The 25,999-nt window shown below is 37.5% G+C and overlaps 1 protein-coding gene and 1 long non-coding RNA gene across 4 annotated transcripts in view; one reads left to right on the top strand and one right to left on the bottom strand.

Moving 5' to 3' along the window:
- The window catches only part of LOC109560130 (uncharacterized), a 231,705-nt gene that overhangs the window by 38,947 nt on the left and 166,759 nt on the right, over positions 1–25,999 (bottom strand). For all 3 annotated transcript variants that reach the window (XR_011567112.1, XR_011567111.1, XR_011567113.1), the window contains one exon: positions 12,562–12,632. This is a non-coding gene — a long non-coding RNA (uncharacterized lncRNA). The remainder of the gene's footprint in view (positions 1–12,561; positions 12,633–25,999) is intronic.
- Positions 5,719–20,005, top strand: IBSP (integrin binding sialoprotein). The gene is made up of 7 exons (XM_019962118.2): positions 5,719–5,799; positions 8,166–8,233; positions 8,328–8,378; positions 8,474–8,551; positions 12,939–13,004; positions 18,224–18,394; positions 18,952–20,005. Exons 2-7 carry the CDS (start codon positions 8,180–8,182, stop codon positions 19,462–19,464), a joined length of 933 nt encoding a protein of 310 aa, XP_019817677.1. The 5' UTR covers positions 5,719–5,799; positions 8,166–8,179; the 3' UTR covers positions 19,465–20,005.

Genomic DNA, 25,999 nt, shown 5'->3' with positions numbered 1-25,999 from the left:
AGTTTAAAAATAAAAAAAATTTAAAAAAAAAAAGAACTTTTGAAAGAGGAGAAAATAGTCAGCAGCATCAATTGCTATAGATGCTACCTAGGAGAGGGACTGAAAAGTGCTCACTACAACTAACCAGCAAGAACTCACTGGTTAACCAGAATGAAGTCATTGGTAATATTTACATGCTAAGTTTCTACAGAATTATGGGGGCAGAGGCCACACTGCTGTGGGCTGAGAAATGAGCTGAAGGTGAAGCAGTTATATCATTAAATACTGGTATCTCTTAAGAAACTTGACTGTGAAGAGGAAGAGAAAAATATATGAGTAGCTAGCTAGGTGGGAATATTATGGATGAAGGGGGGTTTTGTTTCTTTGTTTTATGAAGGAAACTCAAACATTAAATTCCAGTGAAAGAGAGCTAATAGGGAGAAGTAGATGGTAAACTAGAGAGATAAACTCCCAGGGAAGGCTGTAGAGAGATCCAACCAGATTTAACTTTCATTCATCTTTTTCTAAATCTTTTTTATTCAAAATTTGGAAGGAGACAAATTCAGAAACTTTCCCTTGGAGACAGGAACCACAACACAGAGAACAGTATATAAGTATTCTTGGTTTAACTAGTTTACCGTCTGCTAATAGCATTGTGTGCTAACATATTTGCCTTCTCCTTTAGAAAGGACAAGGAATTCATTGATACATCTCATTATTGTTCACCTGATGTCAGAAGATATGAGAACATCCAGTCTCATGTAAATAACCATAGATGTGGTTTTCCTGACTCTGTAAATAGCAATTTAAATAGATATAGTCCTTGCCCTCTAGAATCTCACAATAAAAAACAGATGACATGGACACACATCACCACCAACAGTACCACACAAGAGAATATGATGGTTCTTAAATAGGAATTTATACTAGGTACAGTTTGGTATTTGTTTTTTTCTGGCTATGGAATATGTTAAAGTTTTGCCGGGAAATTGAGTGTGGTTAGGAAAAGCAATACTTGACTTTCACATAAACAGGAGAGGCCTGGGAGAGAAGAGGGGAGGGAGAACTTGATTGGATTATAAACGCTAATCAAAATAAATGTATCTCTAGTGGCTCCCACCACCCAAGCTTATAATTCAATAAGTGATAGCAATTGATTGATTACATAAAAGTCCAGAGAAATAATGACGGAAAAATTAGGCAAAAGTTGAACAGGTAAGCCTGGTTGGAGGGCAAAAATGCATACTGGAAATAAAAAGGTTAAAGGGGTATGATATCTTAGATTGGGTAGAAAAGGGTCCAATGATGACGTATCAAAGAGCAACCAGGCTGATGGTGAGATAGCTCAGTAGAAGAACACTGTAGATGGGAGGGTTGATGTCCAAACTACATACTACCTTTGGTTTCAGAGAGAAAGAGTGGATGAGGGAGATATGGAAGGAACAGTAGAAGGGTTTAGTAATAATCAGAATGTTGGCACACCCAGAATTTTTAGCATTTTTCTGATACAGAAGACAAAACTTTGACATTTCTAATAGAAAATTCTAGGTTATTAAGATTTCAATTAAGAGCTGCAAAGAGACTTCACATGAAACTACGTTTTAGAATATTTATCTTCTTCTTTGTTGTTGCTGTTGTTCAGTCACTATGTTGTATCCGACTCTTTGTGACCCCATGAACTGCAGCACCCCAGGCTTCCCTGTCCCTCATTATCTCCTGGAGCTTGTTCAAACTCATGTCCCTTGAGTCAGTGATGCCATCCAACCATCTCATCCTCTGTTGCCCTCTTCTCCTTCTGCCCTCAATCTTTTCCAGCATTAAGGACTTTTCCGAGTCAGCTCTTTGCATCAGGTGGCCATCTACTTCTTAGACTTGGCTATTCATAAGTCAATACAGAGCATCTTGAACTCTATATTCTAGCAGGCAAGAAGTAATAAACAATGTTGGAAAGAAAAGTTGAGGGGCAGAGTTTTTAGACTGAGAGAGTTTAACCCAAGGTAAAAAACTAGCAAGAGACAACACCAGGACTTCAGCTCAATCTTTGATTCTAAATCCTGTGGTCACAGAAGTCTGGGGACGGAGAAATAGGCCACAGTAATATTCTATTCTAATATTACTACTATAACCTGGTGAGAAGTAATGAGAACTTGAACAAAGGCAGAAGCGATAAGAAATGAGGGAGGATGGATTTCAAAGAAACTGTGGAGGAAGCGTTAATAAGATTTGATACCTGAGTAAACATGGCAGGTAAGAAAGAAGTGTACATCACAATGAATGTGTGGTTTTTCCAGAAATGACTCATCAGACAGTGCAACTTAGCTGTGGCATCAATGAGATGAATGTATACTCATGTGGAATCTAAGAGAATCAGTTCATAACAACCTGTTTAAATAAAGACCATTATGATAGTGAGATTTCAACAAAAAGTTTTGTTGGATCAGCCGTGATTTAAAAAAAAAAAAAAGCAGTAAGGGTCTGTGATTTTTTTTCTAGCACCACTCCTCAGAATGTTCCAACTAGCATGCATGAATAAATGCAGCCAATTTAGATTAGAGGGTTCCTGGAAAGGACATATCAAGCTTAAATAATTTATAGAAAATAAGAGATTACAGAATATTAGAAACAGGAAAAGTCTTAAAGATCACTTAGTTCAATTATTTCCATTAAAAAAATAACTATGTACAGACCTCTACAAACATACAAAAGTGAAGAGCATAGTATAATGAATCTCTACTGACTTATCACCAATTTGATGATTATAAATTTATGGCCAACCTTGTTTCATCCTTTTTCCCCACCCTGTGATAACTGTTTCATCCATGAATATTTTAAGATTGAATCTCTAAAAGATGAGAATTCTTCTAAAAACATAATATCATTATACATAAAACTTAATAATTTCTTAATACCACAAAATATGCAATTAGCTGTCAACATTTCTGTTTCATAATTTCTCTAGAAATGTCTCTGAAATCTTTTTAATCTATATTTTCCCTTCTGTCTCTTTTTTTCAATTTCTCCTGCTAATAAGAGAGAAGCCAGGTAATATGTTTGATAAACTTTCCCACTTGCTGAACTTTGCTGAATGCATCCCAATGATGTCATTTTAAATAGTCATCTGTTTCCTATAATTTCTCCAGGTATAGAGATTTCATCAGGTTCAAGTCCTACTGATTGGGAAGAATGCTCCACAGGTGACGGAGGAATGATGGTCCAACTGACTGATGGTTAGTTCTTTTTTGGTGTGAAAATTCCCTTATTTTTAAAAGATGGCTTAAATTGAACTCTTCTTGAGGTTAAGTGGTTTACATGTTGGTAGAACAAACTTTCAGTCTTTTGATTCTCAGTTCTCAACCCCTTTTATTGTATCTTATACTATTAACAACTTACTGAGTGATTATATTGTACCAATTAACTCTGCTAGGAATTGCATGAGATGTGGCTGCACCAATTCTCAAAGTTACCCAAGCCCTAAATCCAGAAATCATCCCAGTCTTCTCCACTTCTTTTACTTCTACTGAGTCCTATTACTTTTATCTATTTAACATCACTTTTCTTTGCTTCATTCTTTCCATTCCCCACTGCTACTGCTTTAGTTTAGACTTTTACTGTTGCTTTTCTGGACCACTAAAATATCTTCTTGAAGTTCCCCCCCTCCACAACAGTCTCGCTTCCCTCAATCCACCTCTTCCTTATCAACAAAAGATTTTTCCAAACTTCAATTCTAAATATATTGTTTTTCTGCTTTAATCTTTTGGGATTCTCTCATTTCCACGGTGGAGTCTGTACCCCTTAGTGCAGCCTAAGCCCCCTCCCTCATCTGGCCTTTGCCTATCTGACCAACCTCATCTGTCCCTACATCCACTCACTATATTCCAATCTATTGAATCACTGAAGTTTTTTCAATGTGCCAGCAAGGATACATAGCGATTAAAAGTAGACTCTAGAACTGGACTTGACTTTAGTCCTTAGATTCCCCCATTTATTAGCCATCTAACCCAGGGCATACTTACCATCCCTGGGCCTCATGGGCCTCACCTGTAGATGGGAATAATCTCGTAGAATTGTTTTCTGTGTGGGAAGGATAAGTAAAATTGCACAAATGAAGAACTAGCATGAGAGAACTCAGTGAATACTAGATGCTGTTGGTATGTTTTCCGTATGCTTCCATATCCTTTAAACTCATTCCCAAGAATGTTTTTTCTCTTCCTTCTTGATAACATCTTATCTATGGATAGTAAATTCCTATTCTGATGTCACAGCCCGGCTCCATTGCTCATTTCATTTAGAATTAAAACACCATACATTCATAGCACCTCTAAACCTTGTCTATATTTTGACTGCTCTGCCCCAGATCCATCTACACGTGCATGCATGCTCAGTTGCTCAGTCATGTCCGACTCTGTGACCCCGTGGATTGTAGCCCACCAGGCTCCTATGTCCATGGGATTTTCCAAGCAAGAATACTGGAGTGGGTTGCCATTTCCTCCTCCAGGGCATCTTCCTGACCCAGGGATTGAACCTGTGTCTCCTGCAATGGAGGCGGATTCTAAAATTTTTAAAGACGAAGACAGGATCTGTCTTGTTTTTGGCTCTCCATCCTGGAACATTTGCTTTCCATTGTCCTGGGTCAGTGGACAGTTTAGTAATTTAAAGTTTGGCAAGTTGAACTAAGATGGGGTTGAGTTGAATTTTTAGAGCTTATCCAATTGTCTTTACTATGAGTCTATATCTTTTAAACAACTTTTCTGAAACCAAAGACAATTTATCCAAAGCATCTAACAGGGTAACTGGCACATACGCTTAAAACTAGTATTTATTGAGTTTTGGTTTCTCAGGTAGACTTCACAGTTAGAGGAAGGTTTGATGACTGGACAAGCAGAATATGCAAGCTATTTAGCTAAGTTTCTCTTTGCAAATTAAAAAATTCAGTACTTTAGTTTATCAATCAGTTTCTTGTGTGTCTGGTTTCCCTGAATCATTTCTATAACAACAGCTCACCCTTGCCAGCTCTAATCATTGTTTTCTATAACCATGGGAAAAAAATTAAATGTGAAAATGAACCGAAAAGAGGTATACGGAAGCCCAAGAAAATACACTGAGGTGACATTTCTTGCACAACGGAAAAAGACCATATAAGTAGATAGTCTAAAGTAGTTTATTTTACAAAGCAAAAAGTGCAACCTGCTTCTCAGTAGCAGGATTCTCAAAAACTTAGTATAAATTTTATACTCAGCAATATATCTCAGGAAATTAATTATACCAAATTTATGAGTCACTATTTGAATAATATAATTGATTTTAAAGTATTAATTGCTTATTAGCTCCTGTCTTTTATTATTTAGTTTTTCTTTTTTTACTAAACTAATAATGTAGGATTGTATCTGATTACAGTAAGTTTTCCTTCCTTTAAACATAGTGAAAATTTGTATAATTATGAAAATTTTAAAGAGTTAAATCTCTTGCTATTTATTTTAATTCAAATCTAGTATATTTTTATATATATTCAGAATTCAAACTATTCATCTTCATCTTAACCTTCAATTAAATTCCACAATGCAAACCTCTTGGCACAGAACCACAGTTCATGTTTATTCAACTGAGCTTGTGTGTTGAGAAAGTGTGGAAGTTCGGGAGTTTTCTGGTGAGAATCCACATTCTGACATCACTTTGGCCATGACAGTGATTGGCTGTGGGAAGGCAAAAAAGAGTTTATAGCCCACAAGAGCAAGTGAATGAGTGAGTGAGAGAGCAGAGAGAGTATTCAATCTGTGTCACTCACTCCTGGGAGCCTGCCTTCTCACTCCAGCACTGCAAAAGGTAAGGTTTAATATAACAACTTCATTATCTTATAAATCAGGCACTCTGCATTTCACATCTCTGGGCTTGGTTTTGAACATTCTATTTAAATATAGATATTAACACATTGTAGAGAATTGCTATGTAATCTAACACTTGTTTACCATTAAACTAGTACCTCATGTTTTAGATTCTTTTGAAAAAGCTAAGTTTATTAACCTGTGCTTGTAAATAAGCTCTTATTATTATATACATTAACTAGAAAATTATGCTTTCTACTTTCTATCTCTGTACCTGACAGATAACTGTTTTTACTCATTCTAATGCATTCAAGGTAACCTAACTGGAATACCATTTTGCATTTATAAATGTGCCTTGATGTATGTTGATTTCTCCATCAGTTCCCTAGTCTGTACTTCAGTTATAAACAATATTTTCCAAAATATGTATTTGGTTTCAAAGTGTTAACATCTTATAGCTCTAAAATCCGAATGAAAAAATGCATAGTACTAGGGAAATAAATGATGCTGTTAGTTTATCATACTCTTCCCAATAAAAACTTGCAATTAGATTATCAAAACAGTCCTTTAAAATTTTTGGAATTGTTGTCCAGGTTAGTAGTGGGCACTATAGAGGTCTTTTGCTCTTGATGAATCACAAAGTAAATAAAATGAGATTTATGTAGGCAGCCGATTGCTGCCTAGGTGAGTCACTTGGTTCTTTTTATATTATTCCTGTTATATTTTCATCTAGTTGTTTTTAAGGTTTGTTATGAGAAACTTTATACTCCAACATCTTTCTACAGTTTTATGTATTTACATTTTTAGCTCTTTAAGATACTGTAATTATTCCAACTCTTTTCATACAGCTACAGAGCAGTAATCTTCCTGTTTGTTGGTGGGCTCCATCAAGAACGGCCAAATTCAAAGTATTATTCAGAGAACCTCAATAGCAATGAAAGCTTCTCAAACAGACAAGTCCCCTTCAGGGGAAAGCCTCTTTATTCCCATGTGGCCATCAAGAACTAAAGTAGACAGGACTGTGAGCAAGTTAACAAGCAACAAAATCAAAGACCCACTCTACCACAAAGACAGGCGACAGAGGATCCAAGACAGCTTTTCCAGGCCTCTAACCCTTCCCCTGTGTAATGTTCATTTTAGCTTCAGATACTCAATAAGGATGTGATAAATCATGACCAGTGATGATAAAATGCAGAGTCTATTTTCAGATATAGTATATGACATGGATTTCATACATTTTAAATATTACTTCTCCCAGTGTATTTATGGGGAAATTCTGATCCCCATTACATACTGCTCTTAAGCATTGCCAAAGCTGTCACTCTGGAGGAGAACTCTCTCAGTTAAGTGTGTTGGTGGCTTTCAGCAAAGTTTGTTCAACTTTTATTAAATTAGGATTTTTATCAAACAAAATAAAATTAGGATAGGATTTCACCATTGCTTTCCTTTACCTGTGAGAAATCTATGTGGAACTGAGATCTTTGCAAGGCTGAAACCCCGTGACTGCTTACAAACTACTCCTATTCTGAGTAGGATCTTCTATGCAAGAGAGTTGCATCTTCTATTCCTCCATAGAATTGACTTGACTATTACCCTGACCCTGGAAAGGCCCACGTCCATTCCATAACAATCTCCCACACCAGTGATTATAAGCTTAAATGGAACTGGAGAACAATGTAATTTGAGGAAATTTGCCTCTGATACCCAAGATGAACTCGGATAACTTTTCTCATAGATTCTTCCTTAAATATGGATGTTAGGGTGCTATACGTTGTGAGAATAATATTTCACATATCATGGATTTTTCACACACATAAAAATTCAAGTATTCTAAGATACCCATGGAAAAATGCTCTTAGTCTTCATAGTACAAACAAACTTTTAGTTTAAAAGCTATATAGATGCTGGAAAGAGCCTGTAGGATAACTGGCATAAAAGTAATCATTCAAATGTATTCAAATTTTTCCTTAGTTTTTAATTATAAACAATACAAACAGGTCACATAACTACACCAGTTGGTGTTCCATGTCAATGGTATTATAAGGCCTCCTTACCCCAATGTGAAACACACTAAGCATTCAAACTCTGGCAGTGATGCAATGGATATTCATTTACAAATCAGATCAGATAGGTCAAAACCAAATATGGAACTCATGATTATTCAAATAGATGGATAAAGTCTATCTTCTACCACATACATAGAAGGAAAATTTTAAAACAAAAGCAGAAATTTGGTCCTAGTTAGTCAAAACTCTAATTGGACAAAAAATGAAAACAAATTAAATACATCTCCTAGTATGTGAAGTATGTGAAGAAAAGGTACATTCTTAGTTTTACTCATTAACTTTACCACTTCATTAATTCCAGTAGCAATCACCGAAATGAAGACGGTTTTAATTTTGCTCAGCATTTTGGGAATGGCCTGTGCTCTTTCAGTAAGTTCTTTACTAAAAACCTATAGCTACTTACATTTTTTGTCTTTTGATATTAAAGAGAGAATATATAATAATTGATTGCTCTTTTAAACAGATGAAAAATTTGAATCGAAGAGCCAAATTAGAGGATTCTGAAGAAAATGGGGTAATTAATTTTAGCATAATTCCTTGGTTTGACTACACTTACTCTAGATTTATTGTACATGAAATATGAATATATCATTTATTGTGTTCATGCAGGTATTTAAGTACAGGCCCCAATACTATGTTTATAAGCATGGCTACTTTTATCCTGCTCTAAAACGATTTGCAGTTCAAGTAAGTATAAAAGTTAATTTTTTCTCACTCCTTATAATTGAAAAGGGATTGAATTTAACTCAAAACACTGAAAATTCAACTCTCACTGAAATTCAGCCAGAAAGACCACTTGCTAAAGCAGTCTGTTTTTAATATAATAAAGTTTCTTCCCAAGGTTTCTTATAAAGCAGAGCTATACACGCACAGAGAATAAACTCATTTGGGCCCAGTCTAGAATGATATAATGAAAGCACACGCCACGGAAGATCGAGTTCAGGTGTTTTGACTAATTCACTGACAAAGTGGACAATTTTATCAGCTGTTGACATTTAAGTCAGTGATGCAGCCATGAACTGCCATTTTATGTAGATTCAATACTGTCATATAGCTGTTTTATATCCAATAACGTAGAGTCCTTTAATTTACAGGGAAATGAATTCATAAACAACAAAGACCATTACAAAATTCCTGATAATCTGTGGTTTGCTCAAGATTTTCTTAACCTTTGACCTGTGTAATTCACTAGAATAAGAATGGCTCAAGAATGCAAAGGAAAGACAAATTCATGAAGCGAACTAAAAAACTTGTGAGAAAAACAAAACATTCTTAAAATTTGTAAACAAACAAAAAATAACTAACCACTAAAAATAAGAGTTTCTGTTTATACTGGGTTACTACCTGTGAAGAGGGTTCTGAAAACTAGAGGGTGTGGTGCTGATTTTAAATAGACAACAAACCAGCATTGTGCTATTTTTATTACTGTACAGTTTGGGTTCAGGGCACCAATTATGCACCATCTGACCCAGGACTTCTGAGACACTAAAAGCAGTCAGGACGCCGAAAACTATGCTTCAGCACAGTGGCTTGGCATAACATCCTGCCATATGTTGAGCTAACCCATTTCTAACTCATACAATGATAGGAAATGATCATTTTAAAGTATTTCTAGCACCGTAATAATTATGGGGAATGTGTGTAGCCGCAGAAATATGAGCATGGTTGATACAAGCATTGTGGGTTTTCAGAATTGCCTTCCATTCTTTGGTTTGCCCATAAATATAACAGTGCTCATTTGAAATTTCGTTGTCTTTCTTAAACTAAATGATAATACATTCAAATTTTGGACCACTTCCTCAACTTTTCTAAAATATCATATAGAGATATTCCTATCTAGAAAATTTTACAGATATATACATGTGGTCCAATTCAAATGTCCACACTGAAAAGATATTAGGAAAGGTTATATTTTTCCTTATTGATAGACCCAAACTTCATAGATTTTTAAGCGGATCTTTAATATTCAAAATTGCTACAGACTGTATGCAGATAGGTCTATCTCAAGCAATGCAGAATTTGTAAATAAGAGAGTTGTTTTAAAATAGAATTCATAACACAACATTGTAAATCAACTATACTCCAACAAAATTTTTTTTAAAAAAGAAAAACTAAATTAATTAAATAAGTAAAATAGAATCCAATAAATATATCTTGCAATCTAACAGTCTGAGCTAGTACTGATGATCTACTGTTCCACTTTACAAAGTTTGATTTCCAAGATGTTTCTCCTTGCATGTCTATTTATATGCTTCCATAGCTCTTAATTACTCATTTTCTTAAGTCTATTAAGTATTTAGTACCCAGATTATCACCCCCAAAATCATTAAGCTTCGTTGGCTTTGACATTCATGTTATATTCAGATGGAATCTTTGTTTATATACAATCATTTCCAAAATACCAATATGCATGAAATATATTGATTGCCAGGTTGTCAACCTATTGCAGTTTATCTGCTTGGCTATAGAAATGGAAGTATAAATAAGGGTTTTTTTGCTATTGCTATGTCACTTCAGTCGTGTCCAACTCTGTGCAACCCCATAGACGGCAGCCCACCAGGCTCCCCCATCCCTGAGATTCTCCAGGCAAGAACACTGGAGTGGGTTGCCATTTCCTTCTCCAATGCATGAAAGTGAAAAGTGAAAGTGAAGTCGCTCAGTCGTGTCTGACTCTTAGTGACCCCATGGACTGCAGCCTACCAGGCTCCTCCGCCCACGGGATTTTCCAGGCAAGAGTACTGGAGTGGGGTGCCATTGCCTTCTCCGTAAATAAGGTTAATACCCTAATTTAATTTTTAATTCCTTAAAAAAAGGAAATTTTTTTTTTTATGATTAAAACATTTGATTAGTGTGTGAACTCTTAGACAGCAAGGACTTTATCTTATATTTCTTTTATCAGACTCATCTCAGTTATTACAGTACTTGATGTGGAAAAACTGCCCGTATTTCCAACTTCTTCTCTTGCTATGATTCTGATTATCAGTACAACACCTGGAATGTGTCTTCTGGAATTGAATAAATCCAGTAAGGATAGAGGTTGGAAGGAGTATATGAAAGACTTCCAGAAGGATCCGTAGGACTTAGTAACAACTTGGTAATAAGGCCTAATTGAAAGAAAGGAAAATAAAATGCTGAGGCTTCAAGGCATTTCAAGCAGTTTTTAAATTGTCCTTACGTAGATACTAATTGAAGAGTGATGTGGTTGAAGTAGAATGAAAGCTAGGGGTGAGGAAGCTTGTAAAAAGATTAAAACACTCCCACTGAGTATGATTTCAACACCTTTAGACCATGAAATTTTTGTAACTTGTTTTATGTCCCTGGATAAGTTCCAGAGTTTCCTGGTTTATAGTCTACGGGAACTTGAATAGAATTTTTATCCTGCTGTTGTATGAAAACTGAATAAATCTTAATTACATTTAAAAAACCACTCCTGCTGAGACAAAATATGCTACACAAATAAGCTGTTCTCTCTATATATAATTTAACTAACAAATAGAAATAGTTTCAATAGAACCTTATGCTTTTTTCACCTCTGGGCTAGGGAAGGCACAGCCATTAAGGTCATGGCAGTGGAAGAGTCAGTCTAATTGTTCTCTTTTCCACCCAAGGTTATTCCTGGCTCAAGGGGAGAAGCATTCCTTTCCTTTGGTATATGGTGTGGCCACCTGAAGAATGAGCCCAATAGGCAGAGACCTGAGCAGTACTGGGACATAAATATTCCCTCAACCGATCTCTCACCCTAAGGTTCTTCTATAGCTATGTTTTCTAAGACCCACCGTACTTCACAAGTCACCAGAATCAAAGATAAATTTTCAGGGCAGAAAATGATAGAATCTTATGTTGGGCTTTTACTTATACCAAGGAGAAATAGTGGTTGCAGAAAAAGAAGGAAAATTCAATTGGGATTACCATTTCCTTTTAAAAAATAGCAAAGTTGGGACCTCTCTGGTGGCCCAGTGGCTAAGACTCTGAACTCCCAATGCAGGAGGCCTGTGTTCAATCTCTGGTCAGGGATTGTGGCCCTACATGCCACAACTAAGAACTGTAAATATACATAAATATTTATGTATAAATAAATACATAAATACAAAAATAAATATTTTAAAAAACATAGCAAAGCTCATTAACTTTTATTTTTATATAGACTCCTTGGTTTCATTTATTCTCATTCAATATTGAGCTTTCTAGAGAAATGGTACTCATAAATTTCCTAAATAGGTAAATTAATTTCTCTTCTTATATAACATATCTCTCATATGAATTTTTCTCTCATAAAGTTTGATAGACACACACACACTTCAATTTAGGAATGGCTTTAATTAGATTAAAAGGTACTAAAATTATATGCAAATTTAATTTCAAGTCAAAGTCTAATTTAAATTCACCAGGAGAACTCATCATTTAAGAAAATCATCCAGGTGGTGCTACTGATAAAGAACCTGCCTGCAGTGCAGGAGAAAAGGAGACACAGGTTAGATACCCAGGTTGGGAAGAGCTCCTGAAGGACGGTGTGGCTACCCGCTCCAGTATTCTTGCCTGGAGAATCCCATGGACAGAGGAACCTGGCGGGCTACAGTCCATAGGGTCACACAGAGTCAGACAAGACTGAAGAGACTTAGCACACAAAAACTTATATTTTGTAATAAGTCTAATTATCATTTCATTCATATTTTATAAAGAAAATGAAACAATGATACCTATGTAACAGCTTAAGATTTGCCTTGAACGGGTTGGAGAATTCAGCCATTGTGAGCTTCAGATTCCTTTTCTGTAAAATAAAAAAATTGGACCAGATAATCCTCTCATTCTCTCAGAGCTAAGTCATTCTGCCATTCATTGCTTAGTTTTTACATACAAAATGTTTCAATATATTGTCAATACTTTCGAAGTTAAAAATGGAGTATTTCAAAGCATATCCTGGTCACTGTAAAATTCCCGTTTTTCTCTAACCTCATTTCATATATGTCTAGTCTCCTCATATCTTTCTCACAGTAGCTGAGAACTGTTCTAAGTAAATAAATATATATGTACCTATATTCATATGTGTGTGAATTCATGTATACATATTTTTTAGAGCAGTAGTGACTCATCTGAAGAAAATGGAAATGGTGATAGCTCAGAAGAGGAAGAGGAAGAAGAGGTAAGGAATTTCTTCAGTCTTTTTTTTTTTCCATAACAAACCAGGCAGCACAAAATAAATAGAAAACTGGTTTCCTGTAGCTTAGACTCAGCAAATAGCCATTTCCAGCTTACCAATTGCCCCCAGTCTTCTATTTTGGAGAAGGGGGATATTATTTAAATTAAAATTAACTAAAACGACCTGTTTAAAACACTATTACAATTTGGGGTTAAAGTTACCTGTAAGTGGTACATGAATACAAAAGTATCTCTATTTTAAGTGGAAGAAATGTTGATTCTGAAAAAAAGGAAGAAAGCATTATTTACATTTATAGATGGACAGAGTGTGATGATAAAAGATAAATACATAATGATCCTAAAGTTAGTGCAATACTTGTTTTATGTATTGCACTAGTTAATAAGGACTGAACTTTAAAAATTCAATTTGATGAGTGTGTAGTATAAGAAAGTCTTAGATTCTCTACAGTGTTACTGTGATTCATCTGCCTTTCTTTTTTTTTAATGTTAATTTATTTATGGTTGTGCTGGATCTTTGTTGCTGTGTGCAGGCTTTCTCTAGTTGTGAGTGGGGCTACTCCAGTTGCAGCGCTCGGGTTTCTCATTGTGGTGGCTTCTCTTGTCGCGGTGAGCAGGCCCAGTAGTTGTGGTCCATGGGCTTAGTTGCCCTGTGGCTCGTGGGATCCTCCCAGACCAGGGATCGAACCCGTGTCCCCTGAATTGGCAGGCAGATTCTTAATCACTGGACCAGGGAAGTGCCTCATCTGCCCTTCTTGACTCACACAGTAGGGTTGTTCTTTTTAATTGGAATTTCATATGTCTTTTTGTCTAATAATAAAATTCATGTCCTTGCAGAAATGCCAAGATGTAGAAATATCTTCCTATAAAGTACTACAAATTAGTGTAGTTCATGGCTAAAATTCATCTACATAACCTGGAAATTGTACTAACATGTTTACAGCTGATATCCTTGCCCATGCAAACTACTATTTAGGTACATTTTCCTGGATAGTCAATTATAGCTATCCACTGGTTTGAGAACCTTCTAAATTCAGGTATTCTTAGGTGCTATTTATGAAGGCACAATGACAGTCCAAAATGGATCATGGATAAATTCTGCTATCCTGAAAACAAAGTGGTGTGGGAACTTTAAAAGTGACAAATAATTAGTTTAATTTTTTGAACCATAAAATAACATTTTCAGTACCATAATTTAACCCAATAGCTTTTAAAGGAAGACCTTACAAGAATGTCAAGCCAGTACCAGGAAAAATGCCACCTACTGCCTGGAGTTCCACATACTAATCTTACACAAGAACTAAGTTAGGGTAATCCATTTAACTACAGCTGTTTGCTGTACAGTGACTGTAAAATTGCCTTACCAGCTAGACTTCCCAATTGGATTGCATACCTTTTGGCAATGGTTCTTCATTTGTTGTAATGGTGGTTGGGGATGGAGGAAGATTAAGAGTCCTTCAGGACTCTGATGAAATCTCACCTACTCAATATTTTCCCAACAGTCTGTGAACATTTCTAGTCCTCTCAGAACTTATCTGCAAACTCCCCATGACCCAGGACACTTGAGACCACAGGTTACATCCCCTGCTTTGAGGATGAACAGTGTTGTAATCTCTTTTGCATCTCTTCACGCTGCCCAGCTCAGTTTCTTATACATATTTAGTGCCAAGTCAATATTTGGTGGTTTGGTTTTAGAACTTCAGAGCAATAAATGCTCCAAAGACCATTCATCCAAAGTGTTAATGGAAAACGGTGTGAATAAAACTTGTAGTCTTCCATCCTGAAGATAATTTAGAACTTCTTTTTTCCCCATCTCTTCTCTAAAATTTCACTGGCAATTTAGGTTAAATACAGAGTCCCCAGGAATTGTAGTTCCAGGATCAGGTGCTTAGGCATATTTTCTACTTCATGATTACACATTTTTTTTCCCCTCTCCTAAATTATCCAGTCTCATCTTTTAAAGTTTTATTGACACATTGGCTTCTGTTGTGGCTCAGCTGGTAAAGAATCAGACTGCAATGTGGGAGACTTGGGTTCAATCCCTGGGTTGAGAAGATCCCCTGGAGAAGGGAAAGGCTACCCACTCCACTATTCTGGCCTGGAGAATTCCATGGACTAGTCCATGGGGTCACAGAGTCAGACACAACTGAGCGACTTTCACTTTCAATATACATAACACAATTATCATAAGTTTGTTGATGATTGAATTTCAGAAATTGAACACCTTAAGTATTACTCAGAACCTATAGAAAAAGCAGCACATGCCTTGTGCTCCATTCCATTCATTAACCAACCCCCACCAAGGGCAAATGCTATGATGACTCCTATCAGAAAGATTGTTTTTGGCTCAGTGTTTCATTCATATACACACATATATGTATGGAATCATGCAGCATATACTCTTGTACATGTAGCCTCTTTCACTCTTAGCTTCAGAGACTGACCCATATGATTCTGTAGTTGCAAATCATTTGTTCTCAATATCAGTATTTCATCACGTCTGTGTATCACAATGTGCTAACCTCCTGTTGATGGGCAGTTAAGGAGTTTTCAGATTTGGCCTGTGACCAAAGAGTGCTGCTGTGAATGTTCTAGTACTCCTTCTGGTGAACATATGCATTCATTTCTGGAGGCCACTTTACCTAGACATGAAATGTGTATGTTGAAAGGTCTGCATGTATTCATCCTGAGGAGATGTCACCAATAGCTTCCCACAGCCGAGATACTAATATAAACTCCCACTATCCCTATAGGAGCATTCCATCAACTCTACATTCTCATCCACACATGTTTCTTTCAGTCATTTTAGTCTTTCTAGTGGGTTAATAATACACTCAAGTACAAATGACTGCTAATTTTTCTATTCAAAAAGATATTTGAGGCCCAGGGCTTCCCTGGTGGCTCCGATGGCAAAGAATTCACCTGCAATGCAGGAGACCTGGGTTTGATTCCTGGGTCAGGAAGATCCTCTGGAGAAGGGAATGGCTATCTACTCCAACATTCTTGCCTGGAGAATTCCATGGACAGAGGAGCCTGGTAGCCTATAGTCCATGGGGATGCAAGGAGTTGAACATGACAGAGCGACTAACACACACACATCCATCAAAAGTTTGACCTACTTTCCTTTTTAAGTCATTGCAGCAGGACAACCTTAAATAAGTACCAGAAAAAGAAAGGGTGTCGTAGGAGAAAATAGAGAATCCTACGAATTGGGAGTCTGGGTCTGTGGTCACGACCCTGCTGCTAATGAGCTGCCATGTCTTTGACCTCATGTAGTCATTTGTCCCACTGGACCTCAGATTTTCACTTGTGAAACAAGTGTGAAGGACCCAATCTGTGTATTTTCCTACCCAAAAAAGCTTTCCTCTTTCTCCCCTAAAAGGTTTAGTCTGTTGGACTAAAGCATATAAACATGAAAAAGTAAATAAACAGTATGATGTTTGTGGAATATTTGACAAAGTTAGCTTGGAGACTGTTTTAAGGTGGACTCTAGTAGTCCCAAGCATTCACTGAAACAGTAAAATTTACATATCTATGAAACAGACATAGTTTTTTTAGTAATAAGAAAAGCTAAATATGGCTTTTGTTTGTTTGTTTTGAAGTCTTAAAATATAAGATGCCTAGTTAAAAGTTATCCTAACATACAATCTCTTTAAAAATGCATTGAAATAAATTCACTTTTCTAGTACTCATTTAAACTAAATAAATTCTCTGTGTATGAATTCCTGACTTTCAATACTAGCTATGAATTACTTTGGGAGATTAACTCAGTCTACAGTTTATTGCCTAACAACATGGAGTAAAGACAAAACAGTAAAATACTGAAGATGATAAAAATATTCATAGAGAAGTAGTAATTTTTAGAAAACATCTTCCTACAATAACATAATACATTAGTAAGAATTTATTGGAGTTAGCAGATGGAGTTTGAATTTAATATATTTCTTTTCCTTTAAATACTCTTGAAAGTAAATGAAATACATTCACTTCTTTTTTTTTATAGTACATAAGACATGCAATTAACTTGTTTGAAGAGAAGGGGTTCTATATAAAAAAAAATTCCTTAAAATAAAAACATCCTAGATTTAGTGTCAGCAATTCACATAAATCCTCCTCCTCATCAAAAATCATCATGGTACAATAAAAGGGCTCAATTTTTCTTTTAGTTAGAAAGATACAGTTTCATCATTCACCATAAGAATTTAGTTAATTATTTAATTTATCCAAGCTCACTTTCCTTTTCTAAAGAGTGTAAGTAATAATCTTACCTTACAAGGCTACTCTAGGGAATAAGAAAATAAGTCTAAATTCCTCAGCTTATTTGTCATCAAATACAATAATTAATGTACTATTATGTCATCAGTTCAGTTCAGTTCAGTCGCTCAATCGTGTCCGACTCTTTGAGACCCTGTGAATTGCAGCACGCCAGGCCTCCCTGTCCATCACCAACTCCTGGAATTTACTCAAACTCACATCCATCGAGTCGGTGATGCCATCCAGCCATCTATCCTCTGTCATCCCCTTCTCTTCCTGCTCCCAATCCCTCCCAGCATCAGAGTCTTTTCCAATGAGTCAACTCTTCGCATGAGGTGACCAAAGTACTGGAGTTTCAGCTTTAGCATCGTTGCTTCCAAAGAAATCCCAGGGCTGATCTCCTTCAGAATGGACTGGTTGGATCTCCTTGCAGTTCAAGGGACTCTCAAGAGTCTTCTCTAATACCACAGTTCAAAAGCATCAATTCTTCAGCACTCAGCTTTCTTCACAGTCTGACTCTCACATCCATACATGACCACAGGAAAAACCATAGCCTTGACTAGACGGACCTTTGTTGGCAAAGCAATGTCTCTGCTTTTGAATCATAGTAGTTATTAATAAGACTTCAAGAGCCTAAGCTATATATAGTATGATACCATAGAGTCAGATGTGCTGAAATTATTATATAAATATTTTTGAATTGATTAAGTAGAATACAGAATATCTAAAACACACCATAGTGAGGTAAACAGGGTGAAAATACTTTGAATTCCAAGAAGTGAGAACTGCAACTGGCATAAGAGGAAGCAGAAGTGTCAACACTGGGCGACCAGACGGCTGAGGGAAACCATCAGCCATTGTTATTTTCCTAATAATGGTTCATGACTCCAACAAATCTTGAGTTATCTTTCAGCTAAAATAATTTTTTCTTGCTCTGGACATTTTCAACAGGAGACTTCAAATGAAGAAGGAAACAATGGAGGGAATGAAGATTCTGATGAAAACGAAGACGAAGAATCAGAGGCTGAGAACACCACCCTTTCCACTACCACACTTGGCTATGGAGAGATTACACCTGGAACTGGAGACATAGGTCTAGCTGCCATCTGGCTTCCCAGGAAGGTAATAATTCCTCCAAAATGTTCAATCTGCTTTCCTTTTTTACTGAAGTTCGAGGTTATCCTGACACTATACATACAGTATTTTATATTCTCTTCATTAACTTGATGAAAAAGTAAGAGTGGGTACAATATCCCTGTTTACAAATAAATAAGGAGAGATCTTTTCCCAGGCAAGATGTCTTCCCATGTTCTTACACTGACTTTTCAACATTTTCACAGAAGACTAAGGCCAAGCATCTTAACAATGGATAAAAAGTGCTGAGAGATACCATTGTGTTTCCAAGGCAGAGAAAGCGGGTAGCGAAGTTATAGAAAGCATCTCCCACAGAAAAGACTTATTTATCAAGTGGCTTTTTCTCCATCAGCATCTAATGACAAAAGTTCTAATTCTGAATTTAAAACCTCCACCAGTTCTTTTGTAAGTTAAACTGGTTTCAATTCAAAATCACATGTAGTACAAAGATGTCAGTACAGAAAGCTTGTGTTGGATGAAACAATGGCCTTAAATTTTATGTTTTTCACACCTAGATTTGAATTCTTTCAAACTTTTCCTTATAGGCTGGGGCTACAGGAAAGAAGGCTACAAAAGAGGATGAGAGTGATGAAGAAGAAGAGGAAGAAGAAGAGGAAGAAAATGAGGCAGAGGTGGATGATAATGAGCAAGGCATAAATGGCACCAGCAGCAACAGCACAGAGGTAGACAATGGCCATGGCAGCAGTGGTGGGGATAATGGAGAGGAAGACGGCGAAGAAGAAAGTGTCACTGAAGCCAATACAGAAGGAATCACTGTGGCTGGAGAGACCACTACTTCTCCAAATGGTGGGTTTAAACCTACAACCCCACACCAGGAGGTCTATGGGACTACCCCACCACCGTTTGGGAAAACCACCACCCCTGGGGAGTATGAACAAACAGGCACCAATGAGTATGACAATGGGTATGAAATCTATGAAAGTGAGAACGGAGATCCTCGTGGGGACAATTATCGAGCCTATGAGGATGAGTATAGCTACTATAAAGGGCGTGGCTATGACAGCTATGATGGTCAAGATTACTACAGCCACCAGTGAAGGCCCAGACTGGGATGAGTTCACCCATTCTGGGATTTTGTGTGGCTACCGTTTTCAAAGTTCAACTCAGGAAGGTGCAACATAACAAATGTGCATTTTATAATGTGGAATGGTGCTACTGTTCCAAAGTGGTTTTCTATAATTGCTTCTGCAAGTAATGGGCTTCTTATTGCTTTTCCCTACTATGTTATTGAAAGGTCGTAAGTCAGGGCCATTCATCAAGTGGTAAACCAATGCATGAGATAGTATGTGATTGAGTATTTTGAGGTTGTAGTCCTATAAATAGTAATTTTAATGTGTTTCCACTAACTGCTAAAACATATTCTGTGCAATAGCTGCTTCTTAGAAGAGATTAGATTCACTAACATTAGTGACACTGTATACAATAAATGTGCAGTTCTTTAATCTTTAGTGTATGATTAAAGTGTGATTTAAAGTGATTAAATATACTGTCACTGTATATTAGGTTTAATTATCACTGTCATGTATTTTTATGTGACCTGTATGTATATTGTATCTATGGATTTTATCACAAATAAAAATGCAACCCTTCAGATGTGTTATAATTATGAAGAAAAATGAGAGATTCAGGATGGAAAAAGGTGAGACCAGAGGGAGGACAATTCAGCTAAAGGACAAAAGTTTATTTCTACTATGGTTTAAAACTCAGAAAGACTATAGACATTTTCTCATAGATAAATGAACTTGACTAAGATTTTTGACATGTTTGTGGGCAGGGTCGGCCATGTATATCAAGGTAAACAGCTTTTATTAGACTTGCCAGATTTTACGAATACAAATGTAGGATACCTAAATTTGAATCTCAGATAAATAATGAGTAACTCATTAGTATGAGGATGTGTCATGCAATATTTGGCCTTTGTGAACTATTTGGGACATATTTGTACTAAATGAATGATTTATTATTTGAAATTTAAGTTTAATTGCCAGATATAACACATTATATCTGTGTTATATCTGGCAACCCCATACCTATTATATCTGGCAACCCCATACCTATTTGATTTGATTTTAGGTAGGATAGGTGTGGGATGAGGTAGAAAACTCTTACACATATGTCAACCCATCATCTCCTAACTTTTTATTATGAAAAAACCAAGCCTTCAGAAAGGTTGGGTAACTAGTACATGAGCACCTAGATTCACCAATGGTTAACATTTTGCCACATTTATCTCTATTTCTGTGTGCCTATCTTCATATGTGTACATATGTTTGTTGTTTTTCAGTCATTCAGTCTTGTTCGACTATTGCAACCCCATGGACTGCAGCATGCCAGGCTTCCCTGTCCTTTACCAAGAGAGATATACATATACACACATACATACATATATACTTTGCCAAACCATTAAAGAGTGATTGTAGACATCATGGAATCATAATGCTTTACCCTTAAATACTTCAGCATTTAGTATTAGAACAAGGAATTCTCCTATATAGCTGCCATATCATTCTCATTCTCAAGAAATTTAACATAAATATGCTAATATTTTCTAATACACAGTCCATATTCAAATTTTCCCAATGATTCCCATAATATCACTTATTGCTAACTCAGTAAATCCTCACAAAACTTTATCAGGTAGGTTTTATTGTTATTGCCAATATTATTGACAAAGGGGCTGAGGAACAAAGAGGTTAAGCAGCTTGCACCAGATCATTATGGCAAAACTGAAGTTAAGACATAGGTAGCCTAGCTTTAGGATCTGTTTCTTAACCATTAGCCTATGTTCATCAGGAATGCTATATTCATTAGTATGTATTCATTAGGAATGGATGTTAAGCCATGAGTGGTCAGAAAATCTTTAATGATGAGGACTTGTTGAACAAATTTCTTAGAACCAGCTATATTTTATGACTTGAGCCCTAAAGAATATTTCCAAAACAAGGATCCTCTGATATTTTTGGTATACCTTTCTATATAGGCTGTTTGGTATTGTGCAAAATGCATGAAACCTAGAATTAGGTGGGCTTGAATGATGGAGATATCCAGAGCTTCCTTCCTTAGTCTTTGTTCCCTCACCTACATATGGAGTGTACTCTGCTGAGTACACTGTTTGCTGTGTACACTGGATTGCTATTCAGAATCCAAAACATTGTGAGATACCCAGATCATCATAACCTCTCTCCTTTCCAGTCCTTTCTTTTCTGTATCTTAACACTTAGATGTGTCTGATTGTAATAGAATTACCTGACCATAAAAATTGCCTTTTGAGAATTCATAGAACTTTTTTTTCTTGTCCTAATGAATCTTTGTAAGCAAAAACTTTTGATTAGATGGACGCCTTGGGAATAGTGTGATAAATATTTATTAGGTGATATAGGTAATTTTTCCTATTTATTTGTGACATTGTCATAAACTAACTCAATATATCATAGAATCATAAAATCTTAGATTTGGAAAGGATTGCTGAAATCTCTGAACTTTATTATTATTTTGAAGTTATTCATTATTATATAAGACTTCCCTGTAGCTCAAATGTTAAAAGACTCTGTCTGCAAGGCAGGAGACCAGGGCTTGATCCCTGGGTTGGGAAGTTCCTCTGGAGAAGGGAATGATAATCCACTCCAGTATTCTTGCCTGGAAAATTCCATGGACATAGAAGCCTGGCGGGCTATAGTCTATGGGGTCTCAAAGAGTCGGACATGACTGAGCAACTAACACAGTCCATGCAGTCTAGTCCATTGCTATATACAAAAATCGGTTAATCTTTTCTTTTATGTTTGTTTGTTTGCTTTGCTTTTGACATGTAGTATGGGTGTTCACTATTCTATCTCAAGGATTCAAGTTAGTACACTTCAGTTCCTGAGTGCAGAATGGTGACTGTTCTCCACCACTGCTCAAGCATCTAGGAATCCCCTTCAGGCTTGCACCATAATTTTTAAAGGAGCACTGTGGCAAGGCCTTCACTTGGAGTATGCAGTGGTAGCAGAGGAAAGATTAAAACTGAGTCCAGAAACTAGCACAAATGGGTAATCAGATAGTAAGGCCTGTGTACCATCAGCTACCCAGGGTCCATGGAGATGAAGTTCTTGGATAAAGACTAGGAGGTGGGGGTGAGGGCTATGATTTAACACAGTCCCTGCACACTTGTAGGCTTTCCTAGTGGCTCAGTCAGTAAAGAATCTGCCTGCAATGCAGGAGGAGACCTGGGTTTGATCCCTGGGTTGGAAAGATCCCCTAGAGAAGGAAATGGCAACCCACTCCAATGTTCTTGCCTGGGGAATCCCACGGACAGAGGAGGCTGGTGGGCTACAGTCCATGGGGTCGAAAGAGTCAGACATAACTTAGTGACTAAATCACCACAGCAAACCCTAATGATGCCCTTCATAGCCGCTCTCTTCTCTGTATCATGTAGTATCTTCTGCATGGAAGAACCCTCTTGAAATACTTTTCCTACTTCCATGTCAGAGTTCCAATCTCTTCCTGCCATTAAGCCTCCCTGGCCTCTTGCTCCAAATTCCCTTTGATCTTCCCTACCAGAAGCTCTATTTTCTGTAATTCCTCATAGTATCTATTGAAGGCTCACCTGGAAGAAACTTGATCCAAATTATTAAAAAAAGAAGAGGAACATTTTAACTTTTCCCAGAGAAAGATAATCTTTCCCCCAAGAGTGAATCAAATGACTCCTTTGAATGGAGAAAAGATAAAAAGTGAAATAAGTTATGCTTATATGGGGTGGTGGTGGTAATAAAGTTGGATATTTATACTCTCCTACACATAGAAAATTATTTAATCCTTGTTTAATGGTAGAAAGCAGTCTGTGGCTGTGACTGAGATCCTAGGTGCCAGTCAGTATCTGTTCACCCTTATTTCTCTGAAATCTGGGGGTTTTTAGCCAAGCCAGTGGTTACAGAATAAATTCTAATTTCTTCCACTTCCCTTGGAGCTAGATGTGTCCATTTGATTTAAGTTCTGGCGTGGTTAAATGTGTACAAGCTCTTGGTTGTCTCCCTCAAGATAGATGTTATCCTCTTTCTCTTCCTCCCATTTCTCCCTCATGGCTGGAATTCAACCATGGTGGTGAGCCATCTGTGACAGTCTTTGGATGACAAGATCACAAGGTAGAAAAGGTCTGACTTTAAGGAGCATGATACCAGTCCTGGACACCCAACCCCTAGAAATTAACTTCTATTTTTTTTAACCCACTTTGCTAATGGGTTTCTATAATTTTTTTTCTGAAAGTTACATCCTAACCCAGTAGTTCTGAAAGTGTAGCCATCAGAACAGCAGTATCAGTATCATGAGAAAACGTGTTAGAAGTACAAAGTCTGGAACTCCATTCAAGATCTATTAAATCAGAAACGGGGGTGGTGGAGGTGGGCAGGTGATTCTCATGCACCTTAAGATTTAAGAAACACAATTTTCATTAATATAATAAGTAGCATTTATTAGACACTTGTTAAGTGTCAGTTGGTTTCTAAGTATGTTACATATATTCAGTTCAGTTCAGTTCAGTCACTCAGTCCTGTTCAACTCTTTGCAACCCCGTGAACTGAAGCATACCAGGCCTCCCTGTCCATCACCAACTCCCGGCGTCCACCTAAACCCATGTCCATCAAGTTGGTGATGCCATCCAACCATCTCATCCTCTGTCGTCCCCTACTCCTCCTGCCCTCAATCTTTCCCAGCATCAGGGTCTTTTCAAATGAGTCAGCTCTTCGCATCAGGTGGCCAAAGTATTGGAGTTTCAGCTTCAACATCAGTCCCTCCAATGAACACCCAGGACTGATCTCCTTTAGGATGGACTGTTACGTATATTATTTATATATGGACTGTTACATATATTCCTTTAGGATGAATGTTACATATATTACTTCACTTAATTCTTACAGTCAACTCCATTTCATAGGTAAGCGCACTGAGTTAGAGATCTTTAGTAACTTGCCTAAGACAATAGGACTGGTAAGTGGAGGAAAGGAGACTGGTCCAGGGTTCATGCCCTGGGTACCTCTCAGAGCTTCTTTCTTCATACAGAAAGGATACCCTGTTAAGATAAGTGAATCTATCTGGGAATCAGAAGAGGAAACTTTCAATAAGAGCATGTGTAACAACCATGACAATGTTTTACTCCTTTGCTCTTCAGAGTTAATAAGATAAAACTTTACAGCTTTCATGTCATGCTCAGGTGATCAAAAAAAAAAATCTGTTTGAGAACAGCAACTGCTACTAAGCAAGGAAAATCTCCTTTTATGCTGTTGCCAAAATAGGGCAATACCTTGTCCCTTTTGAGCAGTCAAGCATGCCCACATGGCAGTGTGATTCTAACAGCGCCATGAAGACCTAACTGCAGCTATTGGGTTTGGTCACTGAAATTCCACAGATTCAGCCAGTAGGGAGACTGAGCTCTGGTGGAGTCAAGTAGTTCACACGAGAGCAAGAGCAGGGTCAGCATGAGGTCCTTTCCCTGCATCCCGGGTCCCATGGGAGACCCTGAACCAGAGAGGCCAGACGACAGACAGACAGCACGGGTCCTGGGTCGTTCTGCTGATAAGCGACCAGCTCTCACCTCTAGCCAAGGAGATTGTTATTCAGTTTCTAAGTAATGTCTCTTTTGGGACCCCAAAAGACTGTAGTCCACGGACTGTAACCCACCAGGCTCCTCTGTTCATGGGCAAGCATACTGGAGTGAGTTGCTATCTCCCTCTCCAGGGGATCCTCCCACCCCAGGGATTGAACCTGTGTCTCCTGCTTTGGCAGGTGGGTTCTTTACCATTGAGCCACTGGGAAAGCCCAGCCAAGCAGAAAGACTTATGCTGAGGTCTGCAACTAAACCCTAAGGCAAGGCAGGTGGGGATAAATTGAAAGTCCTATACTCAACTGAAACTAGGGAGGTGGATGAGAAATGACCTTGTGGTTATCTCCCGTAAGACAGAGAAGGGGTCTGCCTAGAGCATCTCCTCAGCTGGCTGCTCATCCCTTCTTGCTCCAGGAGAAATCAGAAGGCACTTCTCCCAGACTAATGCTGGACTGCAGTCAGTTCTTGCCCATATGGTTTACATGGAGATATGCAAAGTTGTCAGAGAGCTACTCCTCTAAACGCCTCTTCTAAATACTAAAGTTTGGGAGGCTTAGGAGTGTCCCGGACCATTTAAAGAAGGCTGGCCACATAAGAAAAGGGAGTTTGAATGGACTAAGAAGGGTCCTAGAGCATGAAACAGGGCTATTTCTGCGAGACAATTCATGGAAACACGTGGGCCCTCGCCAGGCAATGAGACGCTAATTGGCCTCCCAGCACATGCCACACTTCAGGGGTGGTTGGTCTGGATATTAGCATAGCCACAAGATAACTGCTTCTGAGAGATGACTTTGCCCCTCTCCCTGTGGTCACTCCAGGGCCTATCTCCTCACTTCAAGTCCCTCTTACCTCCTCCATCATGATGCCTCAACCAATATCCTCCCCAGCTGGCAGCTAGGAAAAGCCATATTTAATATGGCTGCTGCTGCTGCTAAGTCACTTCAGTCGTGTCCGACTCTGTGTGACCTTTTGGCTGCTGCTGCTGCTAAGTCACTTCA

The sequence above is a fragment of the Bos indicus genome, chromosome 6 (assembly GCF_029378745.1).
Source record: "Bos indicus isolate NIAB-ARS_2022 breed Sahiwal x Tharparkar chromosome 6, NIAB-ARS_B.indTharparkar_mat_pri_1.0, whole genome shotgun sequence".
Lineage (NCBI taxonomy): Eukaryota > Metazoa > Chordata > Mammalia > Artiodactyla > Bovidae > Bos > Bos indicus.
Note: the sequence above shows the minus strand (reverse complement) of the source record. Positions and strands in the feature narration are given on the sequence as shown.